Source organism: Ornithorhynchus anatinus, chromosome 10 (genome assembly GCF_004115215.2).
Source record: "Ornithorhynchus anatinus isolate Pmale09 chromosome 10, mOrnAna1.pri.v4, whole genome shotgun sequence".
In the NCBI taxonomy this organism is placed as follows: domain Eukaryota; kingdom Metazoa; phylum Chordata; class Mammalia; order Monotremata; family Ornithorhynchidae; genus Ornithorhynchus; species Ornithorhynchus anatinus.
In genome coordinates, this window is record NC_041737.1 from 42,971,462 (window position 1) to 42,989,575 (window position 18,114).

Sequence of the window (18,114 nt, forward strand, 5' to 3'; positions counted from 1 at the left end):
AAGAGACCTCACAATTCCTTCAGATTCTCACTTCTGATGGAGAACTCTTCTGTGTTTTACTGAACCCAAGCCTTTTTCCACCTCATTTCCATCAGGAAATCATTCTTTGTCTCAAGTTTTCCAGCCCCAGTTTCTCTAACACATCAGCTTTGGTCCCTTATCCCTAGTTATGTAAATTTTCCTTGTTTCCAAAGTTTTGGAGGCTTAAATCTCTTATGGATCTCACTCCCAGGGATCTACAATCTTTTTTTCCAAATTTTACCTTCATTTTCATATTCTTTTTCATAAGTTCCCTCTAATGAAACCATATTTTTCTGGCACTAAAAGAGGAAAGTAGACTAGGTGGAGTTGTAATTGAGACACAAATGATCAGTACCCTGCTCTGGGTGATGCTTCTTTCAGGAGACACATAAAAACAATTTACTTTTTGCTCCCACTGCACATTGCACATTATAACTTAATTTTTCCCATCCACTAAATATCTTAAATTCAAGTTTTGTATTGAACTGGCCCAAGGTTAATTTCCTCCCACTTTTAATTGGCTGTATTATTAATCTCCTTACTTTCAGTTCAAACCAGGTTTGTGGTACCTTCTAAATGAATATAATTTGCAAATATCTTTCGATATGTCTTTTTACCACTGTTCTGCACCACTGGCATGAATATCAAATCTGAAGAGCTCAACTATCAACTCCCCAGTTAAGCTATAAGCTTCTGGATGGCGTGGTTGTGTTATCATATGATTTTTATTAAGTATTATTATACTTGTTAAATGCTTACTATGTGTCTAGCACTATTCTAAGACCTGGGGTGGATACAAGTTAATCAGGTCAGAAATGGTCACTGTCCCACATGAGGGTCACAAGCTAAATAGGGTGGTCAACAGGCATTGAATTCCCATTATACGGATGAGAAAACTGAGGCACAGAGAAGTTAAATGGCTTGCCCTAGGTCACTGGCAACTGTCAGTTGGCATTAGGACCCAGATCCTTCGATTCCAAGGCCAGTGCTCTTTCCACTAGACAATACTGCTCCTTAATCTCCTATAGAAATGCTTAGTTCAATCATTCAATAGTATTAATTGAACTTTAACTGTGTGTAGAACGCCATGCTAAGCACCTGGGAAAATACAATAGAGTTAGTAGACCCAATCTCTGCCCTCAAAGAGTTTACAGTCTAATAGGGAAGACGATGCACCAAAATAAATTACATGTTAAGTACAGTGCTTAGAACAGTGCTCGGCACATAGTACGTGCTTAACAAATGCCAACATTATTATTATTATTATTATTATTATTATTACAGTGCTCTGCATACAGTAGGCACTCAATGAACACTACTGAATATTACTTTCACTGCTGAAAGAAAAATACGCAAAAAACAAAAAATCCTTTTCCAGAATACCAATGGCTCTCCCCACTCCTGCTCCTCCTCCATAATAATAGTAGTATTTGTTAAGCACTTACTATGTGCAAAACACTGTTCTAAGGCATGGGGGCGGGGGGGGGGTGGTGGAGAGATACAAGGTGATCAGGTTGTCCCACGTGGGGCTCACAGTCTTAATCTCCATTTTACAGATGAGGGAACTGGTGCACAGAGAAGTTAAGTGACTTGCCCAAAGTCACACAGCTGACAAGTGGTGGAGCCAGGATTAGAACCCAAGACTTCTGACTCCCAAACCCATGCTCTTTCCAACGAGCCACACTGCTTCTCTATCTCCTCTCTGTCCCTGGCAAGCCTGGAGGCAAGCAGGCTTTGTTGTGGTGGGGGAGCGGGGGGAGGTGATGGCTGTGGTGATGAATAAGCAGGTTCTGATCTGGAAGAGGTGGACAAGCAGCTACAGAAGAAACTGGGCTACTGCCTGGGGCACTGGGGCAGGGCAAAAGAGGGGAGGCGGGGCTGCAGCTTCTCCCAACCAAAGAGACAGCAGGGAGCACAGGCTTGGGGCAAGGCTGGGAGGCACAGCTCCTCCTCAGTCTAGCTCCTCCTCAATCCAGTTCTCTGGAGCTTTCCCTGCCTACTCTCCCCTCACCCCAACCGAAACACCTGCTCTCGGCAAATTTTCTTAGGCCGGATTCAACTTCAGGCCGGTTCCGGCTACTGCTTCCAACACTGATGACTTGCATTTCTCAGTAAGACACCTTCCTGAACTCCAGTTCTGGATATGAATTGCTCAGGAGCAAAAAAGTAGGGAAATGTTTGTTCAAAATGTTGGCTAAAATTACCATTTTGAACTGGGCTCCCAAGCTCCAATCTGGGTTAGAAAAGCCCTTGGGAGAGGGGTCAGAGAATGGTCTAGTTGAAATACAATTTTTAATTGCAATGTCCTCTCGCTCTAGACAGAACCAGCATTCATCGCTCTCTGCAAGTCGCTTTCTCCAAGTTTCCTGAAAGGAAAAGATTCAGAGGGAAAGAGAAACTGCAACTAACAAAAGGGATCATCTATTTGAAAGACAGGGTTACTGTGTAGAGAGGTGCGTCCATCCTTGAATTTTAGGGGGTGGAATGTCTCTCCTCTTCTCCTTTCTCCCCACATTTACCCTTGCTCATCTTCTACCCCATAACCTTCCAGTTAGATCAGTCTAAGGAACTCCTGACCCCGATCCATTCACCTGCTTGGTCTCTGAAGAGAAGCGAGGCTTGAGGGAGAAAAGTCAGGGGGAAGTGAATACATCCTGTGTTATGCCAACTTCTTTCTCAGGAGGGGACTATCTTGACACTGGGACTCTGAGGGAATGGGCAGGGAAAGAGTTTCAGGGCATGTGGGAGCCTTTAATTTGATGACACTGCTGGCAATTTCTTAAGCTCTACCAATTTATCCCACACAGCTCCAGATGTGTCCTTTTTGCCCAGCACCAGACATACTAGGTAGGCTTCCAGGTGCCCTGCTCACTACACCCCTTGGAAAAGTGGTGAACAGCAACTGGACATACAGGTGTTTGCTGGGATTTTGAATTTACATTTCTGAGGGGAAACCAGGCAAGTTGAATCAAGAGTAGCAGCATGTCCTAGTGGATAGAGCACAGGCCTGGGAGTCAAAAGGACCTAGATTCTAATCCCAGCTCTGCCACTTGTCTGCTGGGTGATCTTGGACAAGTCACTTAAAATTCTCTCTGCCTCAGTTACCTCATCTATAAAATGGGGGTTAAGACTGTGAGCCCTATGTGGGTTGGGGACTGTATCCAACCTGAATAACCTGTTATCTACCTCAGAGCTTAATACAGTGCCTAGCACATAGAAAGTGCTTAATCAATGCCATTAAAAAAAAGGTCAATGACTGTAAAAAAGCAGGGAGGCTGCTTGAGGGTGGCTCCCCTCTTTGTGTGAAGCTAATTTACTTCTAGGAAATTAAAAAAAAATCCCTCATGCCTGGTTTTGATTCCTCCATTTTGTGAGGGACCTGGAGGGCTCCAATGATGATGGAGGAGGACATGTATCACTCCTTACCTGGCAGGCATTATAAAGCAGCTGGTGCTCCAATTTTTTGATGCCCAGGATCTGCTGGAACATCTCATAGAGTTGTTCTTTGCTCAAGATGAGTTCCGAGACGGCGCTGAGCGCCATTCGATTGGGCTGCTTGCACAAGTCCTCTTCCCCCTTGGAGATGGCGTCGTACTTGGCGATCCATGAACTCAACACCGTCTCCTTGCTCAATCCATCGATCTCCGGCAGACTCCGCACCCTCTTCTCTATGTTCTTCTTGAACACGTCTCGGAAGTCGCTTGCGGAGCACCCTCCGCTGTGAACCATCCTGGCCACCCGGTCGCTCTTGAGGAAAACCTGGATGGAACAAGGAGAGAGGAATCAATTAAGAGCTGGGCAGCGATCCTGCTGATGAGGGTTAGACCACTGCAGGAGGAGATTTGGGAATTTTGGTCTAGAATGGAAGCTCCTCAAGGCTAGGGATGATGTCGGCCAACTCCACTGTACTCTCTCGAGTGCTAAGCGCGGTGCTCTGCATGGGGTAAGAACTTAAATCCCATTGACTGATTGGGAGAGAAAAAGGGCCTGGGGTGAGGAGAAAAGCGGGCTGCATGGCAGGGTACCACTCCACTAGATCTCTGGGGTCTGATAACTGGGGAAAATGGTTGAGAATCAGCACTGTCTACTGGAAAGAGTACCGGCCTGGGAGTCAGAGGACTTGGGTTCTAATCCCAGCTTTGCCGATTGCTTGCTATAGGACTTTGGGGAAGTCACTTAACTTCTCCGTGGCTGGAGAAGCAGCGTGGCTCAGTGGAAAGAGCATGGGCTTTGGAGTCAGGGCTCATGAGTTCGAATCCCAGCTCTGCCACTTGTCGGCTGTGTGACTGTGGGCAAGTCACTTAACTTCTCTGCGCCTCAGTTCCCTCATCTGTAAAATGGGGATTAAGACTGTGAGCCCCACATGGGACAATCTGATTCCCCTATGTCTACCCCAGCGCTTAGAACAGTGCTCGGCACATAGTAAGTGCTTAACAAATACCAACATTATTATTATTATTATTCTCCGTGCCACAGTTCCCTTAACTGTAATGTGGGGATTAAATACCAATTCTCCCTCCTACTTAGGCCGTGAGCCCCATGTAGAACAGGGACAGTGTCCAACCTAATTAACTTGTACCTACACGAGAGTTTAGAACAGTGCTGAAAAAAACCAACAAAACAATCCCATCTCTGGCCGGAAGCCCTTCTCCCAGACAGGAACAGAGAAGCAAAAAGCAGTCATTCCACCAGATAACTAAGCTGCTTCACCAGTAACCCCCACCTTTTCCCGCCCCACCCCCAGAGTTTTCTGCTCAGTCTGCCTGCTGCCCACCTCAAACAGGCTGTGTGTGGGCTTCTTATCAATAGGCTGCTACCAGCTGGGGGGGTGGGGGGGTTGGGATCACCATGTTACCTGTATTTGGCGTGGGAGTTTCATTCAAAAGTCGGTGGAATGGCTGGGAGCATTCTAAAGGCTTGGCTACCTCACCAAGCTTTGGGGAGTCCCCAAGTGATGGAGTAGGGGCTCAGCAGAGTAACCCCAACACAACACCCCTGTTCCCGGGTCAGCCACCCCCGTGTTCTTGCAGAGCCAGGAATCACTGCAAGCTAAGAGATTTCAGTCCCCACTCTGGCACTTGTCTGCTGTGTGATCTTGGGCAAGTCACTTAACTTCTCTGTGCCTCAGTTACCCCATCTGTAAAATGGAGATTAAGACTGAGTTCAACCTGATTACTTTGCATCTACCTCAGTGCTTAGAACAGTGCCAGGCACATAGTAATCACTTAAATGCCATTAAAAAAAAAAGCTTCTCATGGGAAAGCTAGGAAATCCATGCATATGCTAGAGAAATCCATGGAGCTGGGACCATAGAGACTGTATTCTTTCTCTCCTAATCACACCCCCAAAATATTCCCCTGCAACAACAGCCAGAACAATGAAGCTCAGAAAAAACTGCGGCTCACCTAATTAGTTGTTGGTGCCAGCACTGACACCAAAAATCTCAGTGATCATGTCATCAGGCAAAGCAGGAAATTGGTGTGGCACATTCACAATTCAGAGGTTACTAGAGACAATCAGACATTTGACAACATGGGGTTTGAAGTGGGAGCCCCAGAATCTGTTTTCAGTTCCTCACTGGATTTTCAAAAACTTGGAAGACACTGTAACGACCCCCTGATGGGAGGGGAAACAATAAACTCTTCAGTTTTCACCTCCTGTTGACTCAGTGGGGCTAATTAGGGCTGCCAAGGTCCTCACAGGACATGAGATTGAGCATAAGTCTTAAAGATCTGCCGCCTCAGTTAAGAGGCAAACATCTGAAACTGAATGTATCTGTTATATTGTTCTATTGTCCTGTCAAGCTCTTAGTACAGTGCTCTGCACATAGCAAGTGCTCAATAAATACAATTGATTGATTTGATTGATATAAGAAAATCGAACAAGACAATAATATCTTTCCCTGATGAGCTAGGAGAAAAAGTACAGGCCTGGGAGTTGAGATCTGGGTTCTAATCTTGGCTCTGCCACTTGCCTGTTGGGTGACCTTGGGCAAGTCACTAAACTTCTCTGTTCCTCAGTTTCCTCATGTGAAACATGGGGATTCAAAACATGGGCTCCCTCCTATTTAGATTGTGAGTTTCATGTGGAATAAGGATTTTATTTGACTTGATTATCTTGTGCCTACCCAAGTGCTTAGTACAATGCTTGGAACGTAGTATACAGGTGACAAATACAATTAATATTATAATTTCCCTGATTAATGGAAGAGGAGCGGCTTGAGGTAAGAGCAGAATGGCGGGAGTTCAGGGGAAGAAAGAGTTTGAGGATCCTGAAGCACTAACACTGAGGAAACATGACAAGGTGGGAAGGTCAGAAAGTGGCAATGGCTGGCAGATTGGGCAGTTTGTTTCCATTTCCCTTCAGCACAGACTTTAGACTGTAATCTGCTTATGGGTAGGAAACATGTTTACCACCTCTCTTGCATTGTATTCTCCCAAGCGCTTGATACATTGCTCTGCACACAGTAGCTGCTCCATAAATACCACTGATTCATTAACTGGCAGACACTCATGAGGCAGCGATACAGTGACAACAGCAGGACCTTGGAACCACAGCTCAATCAGCCGGGCAGACAGGAGGGTTGGGATAGAGAGGCCTGCTGGTCAGGCCATGCCTAGTTCTAGTTTTCAAGACCACAGGCCCAGCATAGGGTGAAAATTCCCATCAGTTATCACTGATGAGGTGTCACAAAAAGGAATTCAAGATGAGATTTTTTTTTCCTTTTCAAATCATGTGCTCCTTAGAAAATAAACTAAGACCAAACTGAGTTACTACAGGAGAAAGTCAATACATAAAATAATTACAATGGCCCATCCAGCCCAGGACTCTTTGTCTGACAGGGATTGCAGGCTGTACGGAGGAACCAGTTAATGGCTGGCCTCCTCAACAGCCACCTTCCTGGGAAGAGACAGACCATCCCTAGCATATTAACTTGTTTCCACTGTCCTCAGCATTTCCCTAGGTATGTCCTTGGATTCTATTTTGACCATTCTAATGGTAAATGTTTTTATGCTAATTTCCCTCATTAGAGGGTTAGCTCCTTGAGGGCAGGAGATGTGCCATTTCGTTTTTCTGTACTTCTCAAGCCCCTAGTGCAGTGCCCCAAACCAAGGAGATGATCAATAAATGCTGTTATTATTACTATTAGATATCCTCAAATAATCAACTATAGTTTGCACATTCACAAATATCTCTCAATCCTATTCAACCTGTAAGATATATTGTCCTGCACAACTTCCTATGTTAAATCACATATCCTGACCATCTGAGTTTCCTTCCACTTATTGTGAACCTGCCATTCATTCAATAGTATTTACTGAGTGTTTACTATGTGCAGAGCACTGTACTAAGCACTTGGAATATACAATTCGGCAACAGATAGAGACAATCATTGCCCAATAAGGGGCTCACAGTCTAAACGATGGGCTCACAGTCTAAACCATCTTCAAGTTCATTTGATATTCACAAGATCCTTCAGTGATACAATGATTTTCAAGTGTGGGCTAGCCCTACATTCTTTATGAATTTGCAGAATTCAATCACATCCTCTTTTAGTCTTCATTTTTACAGACTGAAGAGGTGTAATTGTTTTAGCTTATTCTCCCATAGAAGCTAGCTCACCTAACTCGTTTACTAGAGTCATTTTGAAGAACGAATGGGAGAAAAGGATAAGGAATAGCGCCCTGTACTGTGACCCTGGGCAAGTCACTTCACTTCTCTGGGACTCAGTTTCCCCTTCTGTAAAACAGGGACTCAACACCCATTTTTCTCTTACTTAGAATGTGAACCACATAAGGGACAGGGTCTTTGTCTGACCTGATTATCTTGTATCTAGCCCAGCAGTTAGTAGAGTGGTTGGCACATAATGAGCACTAAATGAATACCATAATTGTTGTTATAATTATTAGCATCTCTGCAACCAGGTGGGAGAACTGGTTGAAGCTATTATTAGCATGCAACAATAAAAGAGGAGAGGAAGAGTCCTATTCCCAGAAGCCAGGAGAGTTCTGAGCCTGCCCAGTAGAAGGTAGGGAAAGGAGAATGGGGGAGAGACTGGATTGTCATCCCTTTTCCAAAGCCCCTCCTGTCAAAGCTAAGTCTGACCCAGGAGTTTAGCTCAAGATCAGAGCAAAGGCTTCTAAATCCCTAAGCAATACCATGACCCCACTCTCCCAGGGATGACATCAATCAGAACCCACCTAGAGAGAGAAAAGGAGTAGAAAACCCTTTTTCTAGTCTCCATCTGCCATTGTTGCCTCTCTGAGTGATAGCTAGTGCTATGAAAATGCTCTTTCCCATTGGAATTCCCATAATTCCCTTCTCCAACCAGGAGGGTGAGGATGCAGCCACAGAGTGAGGTCGCCTCAACTTCCAAAATGCTGTGATGGTGGATGCCGCTGTGACTCTTTGGACCCTGGGTCACAAGAAGCCTGAAATTCTACTCCTCTAGCCCTCTCCTTGTTGTTGGATATAATCACTATCCCTGTCTTTAGCATTGCTTTTGTGTCTATATTGCTTCATATCCTTGTATTTCTGCTGCCCCTCTCCCCTCCCTTCCTCTTAAACCATGTCACCCTTGAAGGCAGGAACTATGTCTAATTCCACCACTGTATTTTCTCCCAGTGCTTAGTACAGTGCTCCGTACGCAGTAGGCACTTAATCAACATCATTTTTACAACTAATCTTGAAAACTTTCAATTTAGGATGGACCACCTCTCCTCCCTTCTCTCTTTCTACCGCCCACCCCGCACGCTCCGCTCCTCTGCCACCCACCTCCTCGCCGTCCCTCGGTCTCGCCTATCCCGCCGTCGACCCCTGGGTCACGTCCTCCCGCGGTCCTGGAACGCCCTCCCTCCTCACCTCCGCCAAACTGATTCTCTTTCCCTCTTCAAAACCTTACTTAAAATCACCTCCTCCAAGAGGCCTTCCCAGACTGAGCTCCTCTTCCCCCTCTACTCCCTCTGCCATCCCCCCTTTACCTCTCCGCAGCTAAAGCCTCATTTTCCCCTTTTCCCTCTGCTCCTCCACCTCTCCCTTCCCATCCCCACAGCACTGTACCCGTCCGCTCAACTGTATATATTTTCGTTACCCTATTTATTTTGTTAATGAATTGTACATCGCCTCGATTCTATTTAGTTGCCATCGGTTTTTACGAGATGTTCTTCCCCTTGACGCTGTTTAGTGCCATTGTTCTCGTCTGTCCGTCTCCCCCGATTAGACTGTAAGCCCGTCAAACGGCAGGGACTGTCTCTATCTGTTGCCGACTTGTTCATCCCAAGCGCTTAGTACAGTGCTCTGCACATAGTAAGCGCTCAATAAATACTATTGAATGAATGAATGAATGAACCACCTCCAGAAATCTGGCCTCCACAACTCTTCTACTTCCACCTCAGAAAGGCAGACTCTGATTGGACTCTTGCACTGATCCTGGGCAGTCAGTAAATCCTCTCCGTCAACTTGCCAAGCCCACCTGTCCAAGCAAGCCCTGAAAAGCCCTGCTGGTCAGTGGCAAGCTGGAGATAAGGAGAGGAGAGGTCGGGTGAGGCTCCGCCGAAAACAAGTTGGGCCCGGAAAGCTCGGCCTGGTGCCGAGCAAATGGAACTGCCGTCTGCCCCATTCCCAGACCGGCATCCTTGGGAATTGGTGCCCTCAGGGTGTTGCCAAAGCCCTCCCATCAGACTGCAAACACCACCCACTTTACTGCCCACAGAGCCTCTAAACTGACAGAAGACAAACAATTCACCAGCCAAATTCTCAGTGATAGCCAGGAGAGCTTTCCTGGGAGCGCTGCCAATGGGTGCTTAGCTCACAGACTCTTCAGGAAGGAGAAGACAGCTACTCTAACAGATAAGCAGCTTCCTCCCTCAATGTAAAAAACACACACATACATCTTACTGCTGATCTCTAGAGTGTCTACTCTTTACATTTAAATAGTTCCCAGGCATTGTTACCATTTTACTGATACCATCTTCTGATGGCTGATAACCTTAAGTGAAATATTGAATTCCTGCCCTCCCATAGGGCTACAACCACCAAAACCAATCCAGTCATTTCTACTGCCCTAGAAGCCCAAGATTGAAAGGGATTTTAAGAGGCTTCCTAGCCCATTCCCCAGTCTTCAGGTAGATCAATCAATACTACTTATTGAGCACTTACTGTGTGCAGAGCACTGTACTAAGTGCTTGGGAGAGTGCAATACATTTAACAGAGTGGGCAGGCATGTTCCTTGCCTTCCAGGAGCTTACAGTTTAGAGGGCCATGCTTAACGTGTCCCAGGGGAGATGGACAATTTGTCCCCCCTCCTCACAAATATGCCCACATGAAGCCAACCCTGACTAGGGGGTGGGAAGAATGATTTAATGCACACTGGTATTATAGCTTCTCTCTTTAGAAGAAAACATTCAAAACATGCTGGATATAACTTTATAATCTATTGGACCCATCTTTGTGATGAGACAAAAGTAAAAATGAAACCATCTTACCCTTCCACCATTTTAGAAGCATTTTGCTTTATCCATCCCAACACTTGGTATAGTGCTTGGCACACCGTAAAGGATCAAATTCAATGATCATTATTATCATTATTATTTTAAGTTCTTACAGGTGCTTAAGAGTAACAGTATTAGGCATTAAAATATTTGGTTATTCCCCTGAGCAAAGCTAAACGGTTTTTATTTTCCTTGAAATGCATTATTATGGAAGAACAATTAAAACGTATTACTTGAAATAAAATTTAAAGAGTTTCTCTCTAAGAATAATAAAGTAATTATCCAGATTGAGTCTCTCGTATTCAAAATGATAAATGCAGCAGCATTTTCTAATCACACTATTCTAAAATAAGAAATTTATTTTGCAGGTTGCTGCCTTTCAGCACTGAAATGTGTTTTCGAACTAAATCAGTTCCCAAACCAGTAAGCTACTATTACGATCTAAAATTCCTTCCCTATATTCTCAATTTTGTTCTTCCCATCTTATGGCGTGAATGGCCAGTCAAAAATATTAGTCGCTAGAGTTAAAATGAATTCCTCTACAAAGAGGTGTTCCCTCTGGAAGAGGTTAAAAATAAAGGCCAAGGTAAGAGTTTGCTAGCTTTTTTCTTTTCTAGTTTCTGGTGACAATTTCTGTTAAAGGAGAGAGCAGGTACCCATGTCAGGGAAGTTAAAAAAAAAAATCAAAGCAACACACACAAAAACACACTTTAAACAAGAATTAGTTGTCAGTATTTAAGATCAGATCTGATAACATACAAGTTTAAATCCACTTAGTCAAAGACCTGGCCATCAAGGTGAAGAATGGACAACCACAGCCACAGTGCCAGCTGGATCGGGGTTCTCCGAAGAGGGGTCCCCCCCAGCCATTGCCCGTTTATTGCCGCTTGTTCCTGAAGTGTGCTCATCACAACTCTCCCCTCGGTTGGGAGCAGTGGCGCCAGGGCTCTCGCTGGACATCAGGACGCGCAATGAGCTAGATTGGCGTTCGATCTCAATCTCGATCCCTAATGCTTTGAGGATGTCGCACTTGCACATGGGGCACGTCCCGTGAGACAGGATCCAGGGGTCAATACAGGCCTGGTGAAAAAAGTGTTTGCAGACCAAAACTCGCACTGAGTCATTGGGCTTGTAGGCTTCGAAGCACACCACGCAGCTATCTCCATTGGGATTCGTTTCTTCATCCCCCTCCTTCAGTGTCCGCAGCTGAAGCCGCCCGACAGACTTCTCGAGGTTTGTGGCAAGCTGGCGCCACCTCCGGTTCTGGACTCTCACCACCCACAGCCTCCTCAGGTGATAAATGACGAAGTAGGACAAAGTGATGAGTGAAACAATGATGAAGGACAGGAAGTAATGGTTCATCCAGATGAAGTGCTTTCTGCCGACCTGGATGGCCATCCTGACATGGACACCTTTCTGAATCAAATTCAAAAGCTCCGTGCCTTTTAGGTTGCCGATCATCACCACCACCACTTCCCCCACCCACTGGTGGACCATGGGAAACACCTGGTTCCCCGTTCCCGGAAAATTATAAATGATCACCCCGCTGGCACCCTGTCTTGCTGCCACCTTGATTTTCTGGGTGAATGTGCAGCCTCCCCGCTCTATGAGGGCCAGCCATATTTCTGGATCCGGTGGGTGGCTGAAGTTCGTCATGGGGTTACATGCATTTTGGTTTCTTCCATTTGGTGGCACCACGACTCCAGCTACCGGCTTCAATGTGGAGCTTCTTCCAAACACTCCGGTCTCCCCCAGTTCCGACAATATCCGGTTTCCTACCTGAAACGAGATGTTCATGTATGCCGTCCAAATGGCGCTGGCCTGACAGCTATTCGAACCGAGCCCCAAGAAGATGTTGAGCTCCAGAAGCCACAGAGAAATGGCATTGCTTCTCCAAGCCCCAATCCTGAGGAAATTCATTTCTCCCTTGCAATTTTCACCAGAGGCCACTAACTAAAGAAGACACAAATGGAAAAATGTTGAGGAGCAGGCCACGTGCTCCAGGTAGTCAACATTTTGGAAGTTCTGCAGGCTTGGTGCAGAGTTTGTTTTGTATTTCTTGGGTTTTTATAGAGAAAAACAAAGACAACTTTGGCTTGGGGGAAAAAAAACCCCAGTCTTCCCTCTGAGGTACCTTGATCCAGCTTGGCACTGGGTAATGGAATTGTGACATCAGAGACAACTCAGCCACTCAGAGAAGAGTTTCATGCACCCTGAGATCTCATTGGCCTGAAATGTTTTCTAGGTTGTCATCAGAGATTCTTGTGTTGTTATGAAAGAAAGACTTCATCTCCTAGTTACCAGCAGTACCAGAAGTTTCCATTACTTCCCTGACTGTGAACTGAAAATGAAATCAGCTGAAAAATTAATGTATAAATCCTTCACTAAGTCCAAGTCAGGAACTGAAAGACATAAAAGTGAGAATTTCTCCCCTTATGGATGAAATCATGAAATAATATAGCAAGCTGGCTTAAACATTCATTTCTTTAGGACAAAGGAGGCTCAAGGGAGGGACAGAGAGCTCAAATTCAGGGTGGCAGATGGATTGAAAGGATTCAAACCCAGAGAGAAATCTGATGGTGAAAGTGGCAAATACAGTAAATGCTTCAAACACTTTTCAAAATACAAGTAACAACATTCCTAATGAGTCTGTGCTGACTGATGTGAGGATTGCCCCCTGTTCTTGCCTCCTTGGGTCCTATTACTGTCTCCATTATGACTTAGTGATAGGAAGGAGGGGCGAGGAGGAGAAGAGATGAAAATCACTGGCCCAAAATGAATTCTTCCCCCCAAAATGACCCACAACTGTGTGTGAACCTCTAGCTATTATGGATAAGGAACTGAAGGAACATGGTGAGGAATGAAGCTTTAGGAAAGAAGCTAGGATTTTTCTTTTCGAATTGCTATAAAGTACCTCAGCGCTGGAAATGCACTGGAAATGGATGGTTTGGCTGAATCAGCCTCAGAGACTGCTGACAACAAACCAAGAGGAAAACTTACCCTTGCAGATTCCCCTCTGCTAACTCTTCCAACGGGTGAGATTGAACCAGGCAAAATGGGAGAACTGGGGGGATTGAGAGTAGGTATTGGAGCAGAGCAAAAAGTAGAGACTGAAATGTAGCCAAAGTTGAGTCTTAAGCACTGGGGTATTCACCCCAACCCCACAACACTTGCATATACAACCTCATATCGTTGCTTCCCTGGCCTATTATTTTCATGTCGGTCTCCTCCTCTAGACTGTAAACACCTTGAGGACTTCCTACTCTACTTTATTCTTAGTACATTGCTCAGTACTCAGCAAGTGCTCATAACATGGGCATGGGGCAGGGAGGCGGCAGCAGCGGGACCGGGATGGAGGACGGTGGGAGTGAGGACAGGGGTCACTTTATTGTTATGCTATACTTTCCCAAGCGCTTAGGATAGTGCTCTACACACAATAAGTGCTTAATAAATACGACTGATTGAATGAATAACATCCCATTGATGGATTGAGCCAATTTGAAGGGCTCTGGTCCTACTGATCAAAGGACCTAAACAAAAAAGACTTGGTGGAAAGTGGGAGGAAAGTACAATGCATTTTTAAGAGATAAGAGTCTTCCAGGCCACAAACTGAGTGGTAGTGTTAAACCAGAGGGCAGGAACCAACAGCATTAGCAGAGGAGATTGAGAAAAACTGTTCAGTCAAATCCTAAAAGAGGTTATGTATTATTGAATAAAACAGGTCATTATTGGGCTGCTTCTTGCTGAAGAGACAACATGGAAGGAAGTAAATACAGACTGTGCATCATCGTGAGGGAGGAGAGATCCCCATTTGGAGTTGGTACAACTGAAAGCATGGAGCAATTTAAAACTGACAGTGAAACCTGCATGGGACTGCAAATGATTTATTTTGGCTTGTTTCTGAGAGCACATGCAATAAATCCAAGAGAGGATCTTTGGCTAGACTGCAATTTTCCTCTATATAAAAGAGGAAGAAGCTATCACATTACTTAGTAGCTTAAATCTACAGGTGCCTGGAAAGAACTAATCCACAGATTCCTGAGATATTATTACACAAGAACAAATAATAAAATTGCAAAACTTCAAATTTCAGGTATGATGTCCGTCAGGGGATGAAAACCATTACAAATGACTGGTACTACAGATTTTTAGACCTTGAGGAGATTCTTTCATTCAAGAGCAAATAGTCAATAAAGTAATAAGGGTAAACATTCTGGGGAGGAGGGCAGTGGAACTACTGGACATGTATAAACTGGATTTACACAAAACCTAAAAAATACATTACACAGCCAATGCTCAATCCATTCTTGTGGGTATGATGGGGAACAACAACAACAACAACAGATAAGCTTATATGAAACCTGTTCAAGGTGGACAAGATTTGGGGAAAAATATCAATTCAAGCTGACAAAGTTAGCACTACAATGCTGGGGAAAGGGCAAAAACAAGAGGAATAACAACACTATCAAGGGAAAAGAAAACTGAAAGGGAAATGATTCTTGAGGATCATGAGCAAGTAAAACACTTCCTCTACACGATGGAGGGTTAAGACGAAGCATCATTCACGACCCACAGGAAGAGGTGTGGGTTGAAAATATCAGCTGGTTTAGGACAGGTTTAGGAGAGGCAGGTTGAGTGATTTGCCCAAGGACATATGATAATAATAACAGTAATGATGGTTTGTTAAGCACTTACTATGTACCAAGCACTGTTCTAAGTGCTGGGGGTTGTCGCACGTGGGGCTCACAGTTTTAATCCCCATTTGACAGATGAGGGAACTGAGGTACAGAGAAGTTAAGTGACTTGCCCAAGGTCACACAGCTGACCAGTGGCAGAACCAGGATTAGAACCCATGACCTCTGACTCCCAAGGCCGGGCTCTTTCCACTGAGCCACAACCTATGATTCTATCCCCACAATAGCTCTGCTTATGTTCTTCATGTTCATAAGGCAATCTAAAATATTGAGACTTGAATGCACTGAAGTGTCAATATCAAGTGTATATATCTGAAAGGTTAGAGGACCTTTTTCTAATTTACAAACTGTTAATAAGGGAAGAAATTAAGGCACTATGATTCAGATGACCTTCAGATGACAAGATTTTGGGGAGCTCAAAGTGAGCCAGAAGGTAGAGATCGGGATAGGGCCAAAGAGGTGGGAAAGACATAGCTAGAGAGCAGAGATGGACAAAGAGACAAAGGGAAGGAAATAAGAAGAGACACAAAGGGGTGGAGGGTGGGGAAACTAAAGAAGGCAGAGGAGAAAGAGAAGGGGAACAGAGAGGAGACAGAGAAAGAAGATGACAAATCCATCAATGATATTTGAATGTTTGCTGTGTGCAAAGGCATTGTACACTAGACTCTTGGAAGACGAATCAGCAAACACAATCCCTACCCTCATGGAGCCTACAATCTCAGGGAGAGACAGACATTAATTGCAAATAGGAGAAGCAGCAGAGTATAAGGATAAGGACATAAGTGCTGTGGAAGCAAGGGGGTAACAGTACACTTAGGGGGCACAAATAACACAGACTGGGGGGGGGGGGGGGCGTGAAAATAGGGGAGGTGGGGTTAGTCAGGGAAGGCTTCCTGGAGGAGATGTGATTTTAGTAGGTGAGAAGAGGTGAGAGGAGAAGAGTCAGGGAGTAAAGTGGCCAAAGGAGGAATAGGGAAGAGACAGAAAGAGAGAAAAGAGGAGAGGGGAAGGTAAGGTGGGGGGAAGCTTGAGAGGGGGCTGTTCATAGCAAAGGGGGAAAAACCCTAAAGAATTGGAATTAGTGAGTATAACTCAAATCTAAAGTGGGATGATGGCAGATGTTTAAGAGAATAACTCAAATTCAGAAGGAAGAGTGTACATTCCAATCTCCCAATGACAGAGCAATTCTAGGTCAGATGGGGACAACCACGAGACGACGACAACTGCTACAAAGTACAGTGGCCCTTTGGTTTGATGATGGCACTGCTAATGGTGAGACTGCATCCAGCGTGGCTCAGTGGAAAGAGCCCGGGCTTGGGAGTCAGAGGTCATGGGTTCGAATTCCAGCTCTGCCACTTGTCAGCTGTGTGATTGTGGGTGTCACTTCACTTCTCTGTGCCTCAGTTACCTCATCTGTAAAATGGGGATTAAGACTGTGAGCCTCACATGGGACAACCTGATTACCCTGTATTTACCCCAGTGCTTAAAACAGTGCTCTGCACATAGTAAGCGCTTAACAAATACCAACATTATTATCATTACATTACTATCCATGAGTGTGTCAATGAGTGAGAAGCAGCGTGGCTTAGTGGAAAGAGCGTGGGCCTGGAACTCGGCGGACCTGAATTCCAATCCTGGCTCTGCTGCTTGTTTGCTGTGTGACTTTGGGCAAGTCACTTTTGTCACTTTTAAATAGTCACTTTTCTATCCCTCAGTTCCCTCATTTACCTAATGGGGATTCATTACCTGTTCCCCTCCAACTTTAGACTGTGAGCCCCATGACTATCTTGCATGTACCCCAGAAATTAGTACAATGCTTGACACAGAATAAGCACTTAACAAATACCTCAACTACCATTACTATTATTGAGGGAGCAACTCAATCTTGGTTGATGAAAATAGAACAGCGCACATTTTCTGGCCTCTTGCCATTCGGATGAGCCACCACTAGTTAAGAGGGGGGAAAATATGTACTACCACCACTGGGATAGGTGCAAAAGTTGTATTGTAATCGTCCTAAGGGGGGCACAAAGTCCCCGATATTTTCTTGCCCGGTCCCCCTCTGGCCAGGGGTAGGCATTATGAAGCAGCTGGTACACAGAAAAACTACTGCTGAAAAAAAGTGCAGTAGTGTCACTCCCCAATCATTCACATCTCAGGTTTTCCCCAAATGCCTGAGGAAGAAATATCCCAATTTGAGAGCCAATGCTCTTGACAAGAAAATAAACAAGTGACAAGGTTCAGATGGCCTGGCTCATTTTAGGCCTTTATTCAAACTCAGGCACAGGCATGTCAGCCTCTTTGTTGGAGCTTGTGTTGTCAAATTGAAGGACTGTCATAAGGTGGCTCTAGTTCTCTGGAGAATGATGCTCTTCAGCCACAGCTTTTCTTCAGCTTCTCTGGATGAAGCAGGCCCGGGGAAGTCCTTCAGTGGGCGAGGTAGAAATGCCCAGTTCCACCGCTGGGTCCTTTAGGCTCTGAGGATGTCACATTTGCAAATGGGGCACGTTCGCCGCATTAACAGCCAGGGGTCAATGCACGTCTTGTGGAAGAAATGTTTGCAGGACAAAATGCGCACCGTCTCCTTGGGTCTGAATCCGTCAAAGCAGACGACACACTTGTCCCCGTTGGGATCGATGACGTCGTCCCCTTCTTTCAACACCCTTAGCTCCAGCTGCCCCAGAACCTTCTGCACTCTGGCTCTCATCTGCTGCTTCCTTCTGCTCGAAATCCAGGCCACTTGGTGCCTCTGGGCCCAAGGGATAGAGTAGCAGGCTGCCATGAGTTCTATTAAGGCCAGAAAGACCATGAAATGATAGAGAGCCACCCAGGGTATGAGCCGTCTCTCCACTTGAATGATAGTCATCACTTGAGCCCCATCTTGGTCCAAGTGGAAGATAATTATGCTT

The 18,114-nt window shown here is 45.2% G+C and overlaps 2 protein-coding genes and 1 long non-coding RNA gene across 18 annotated transcripts in view; 1 reads left to right on the forward strand and 2 right to left on the reverse strand.

Moving 5' to 3' along the window:
• The window catches only part of CADPS2 (calcium dependent secretion activator 2), a 371,011-nt gene that overhangs the window by 251,431 nt on the left and 101,466 nt on the right, over nucleotides 1-18,114 (reverse strand). For all 16 annotated transcript variants that reach the window (XM_029073511.1, XM_029073500.1, XM_029073498.1 and 13 more), the window contains exon 3: nucleotides 3,448-3,780. In XM_029073511.1, the coding sequence (XP_028929344.1) occupies nucleotides 3,448-3,780 (333 nt within the window). The remainder of the gene's footprint in view (nucleotides 1-3,447; nucleotides 3,781-18,114) is intronic.
• On the reverse strand, nucleotides 11,232-12,669 carry RNF133 (ring finger protein 133). Its single transcript, XM_003428493.4, has one exon. The coding sequence runs from the start codon at nucleotides 12,429-12,431 to the stop codon at nucleotides 11,304-11,306; it is 1,128 nt and encodes a 375-aa protein (XP_003428541.2). The 5' UTR covers nucleotides 12,432-12,669; the 3' UTR covers nucleotides 11,232-11,303.
• LOC103170912 lies at nucleotides 13,254-14,443 on the forward strand. Its single transcript, XR_486477.2, has 2 exons — nucleotides 13,254-13,546; nucleotides 14,233-14,443. It is a non-coding gene; the product is annotated as an uncharacterized LOC103170912 (long non-coding RNA).

Excerpts from the sequence above, each read along its gene's own strand:
- RNF133 (XM_003428493.4), bottom strand. The coding sequence starts at position 12,431 with ATGAATTTCCTCAGGATTGGGGCTTGGAGAAGCAATGCCATTTCTCTG.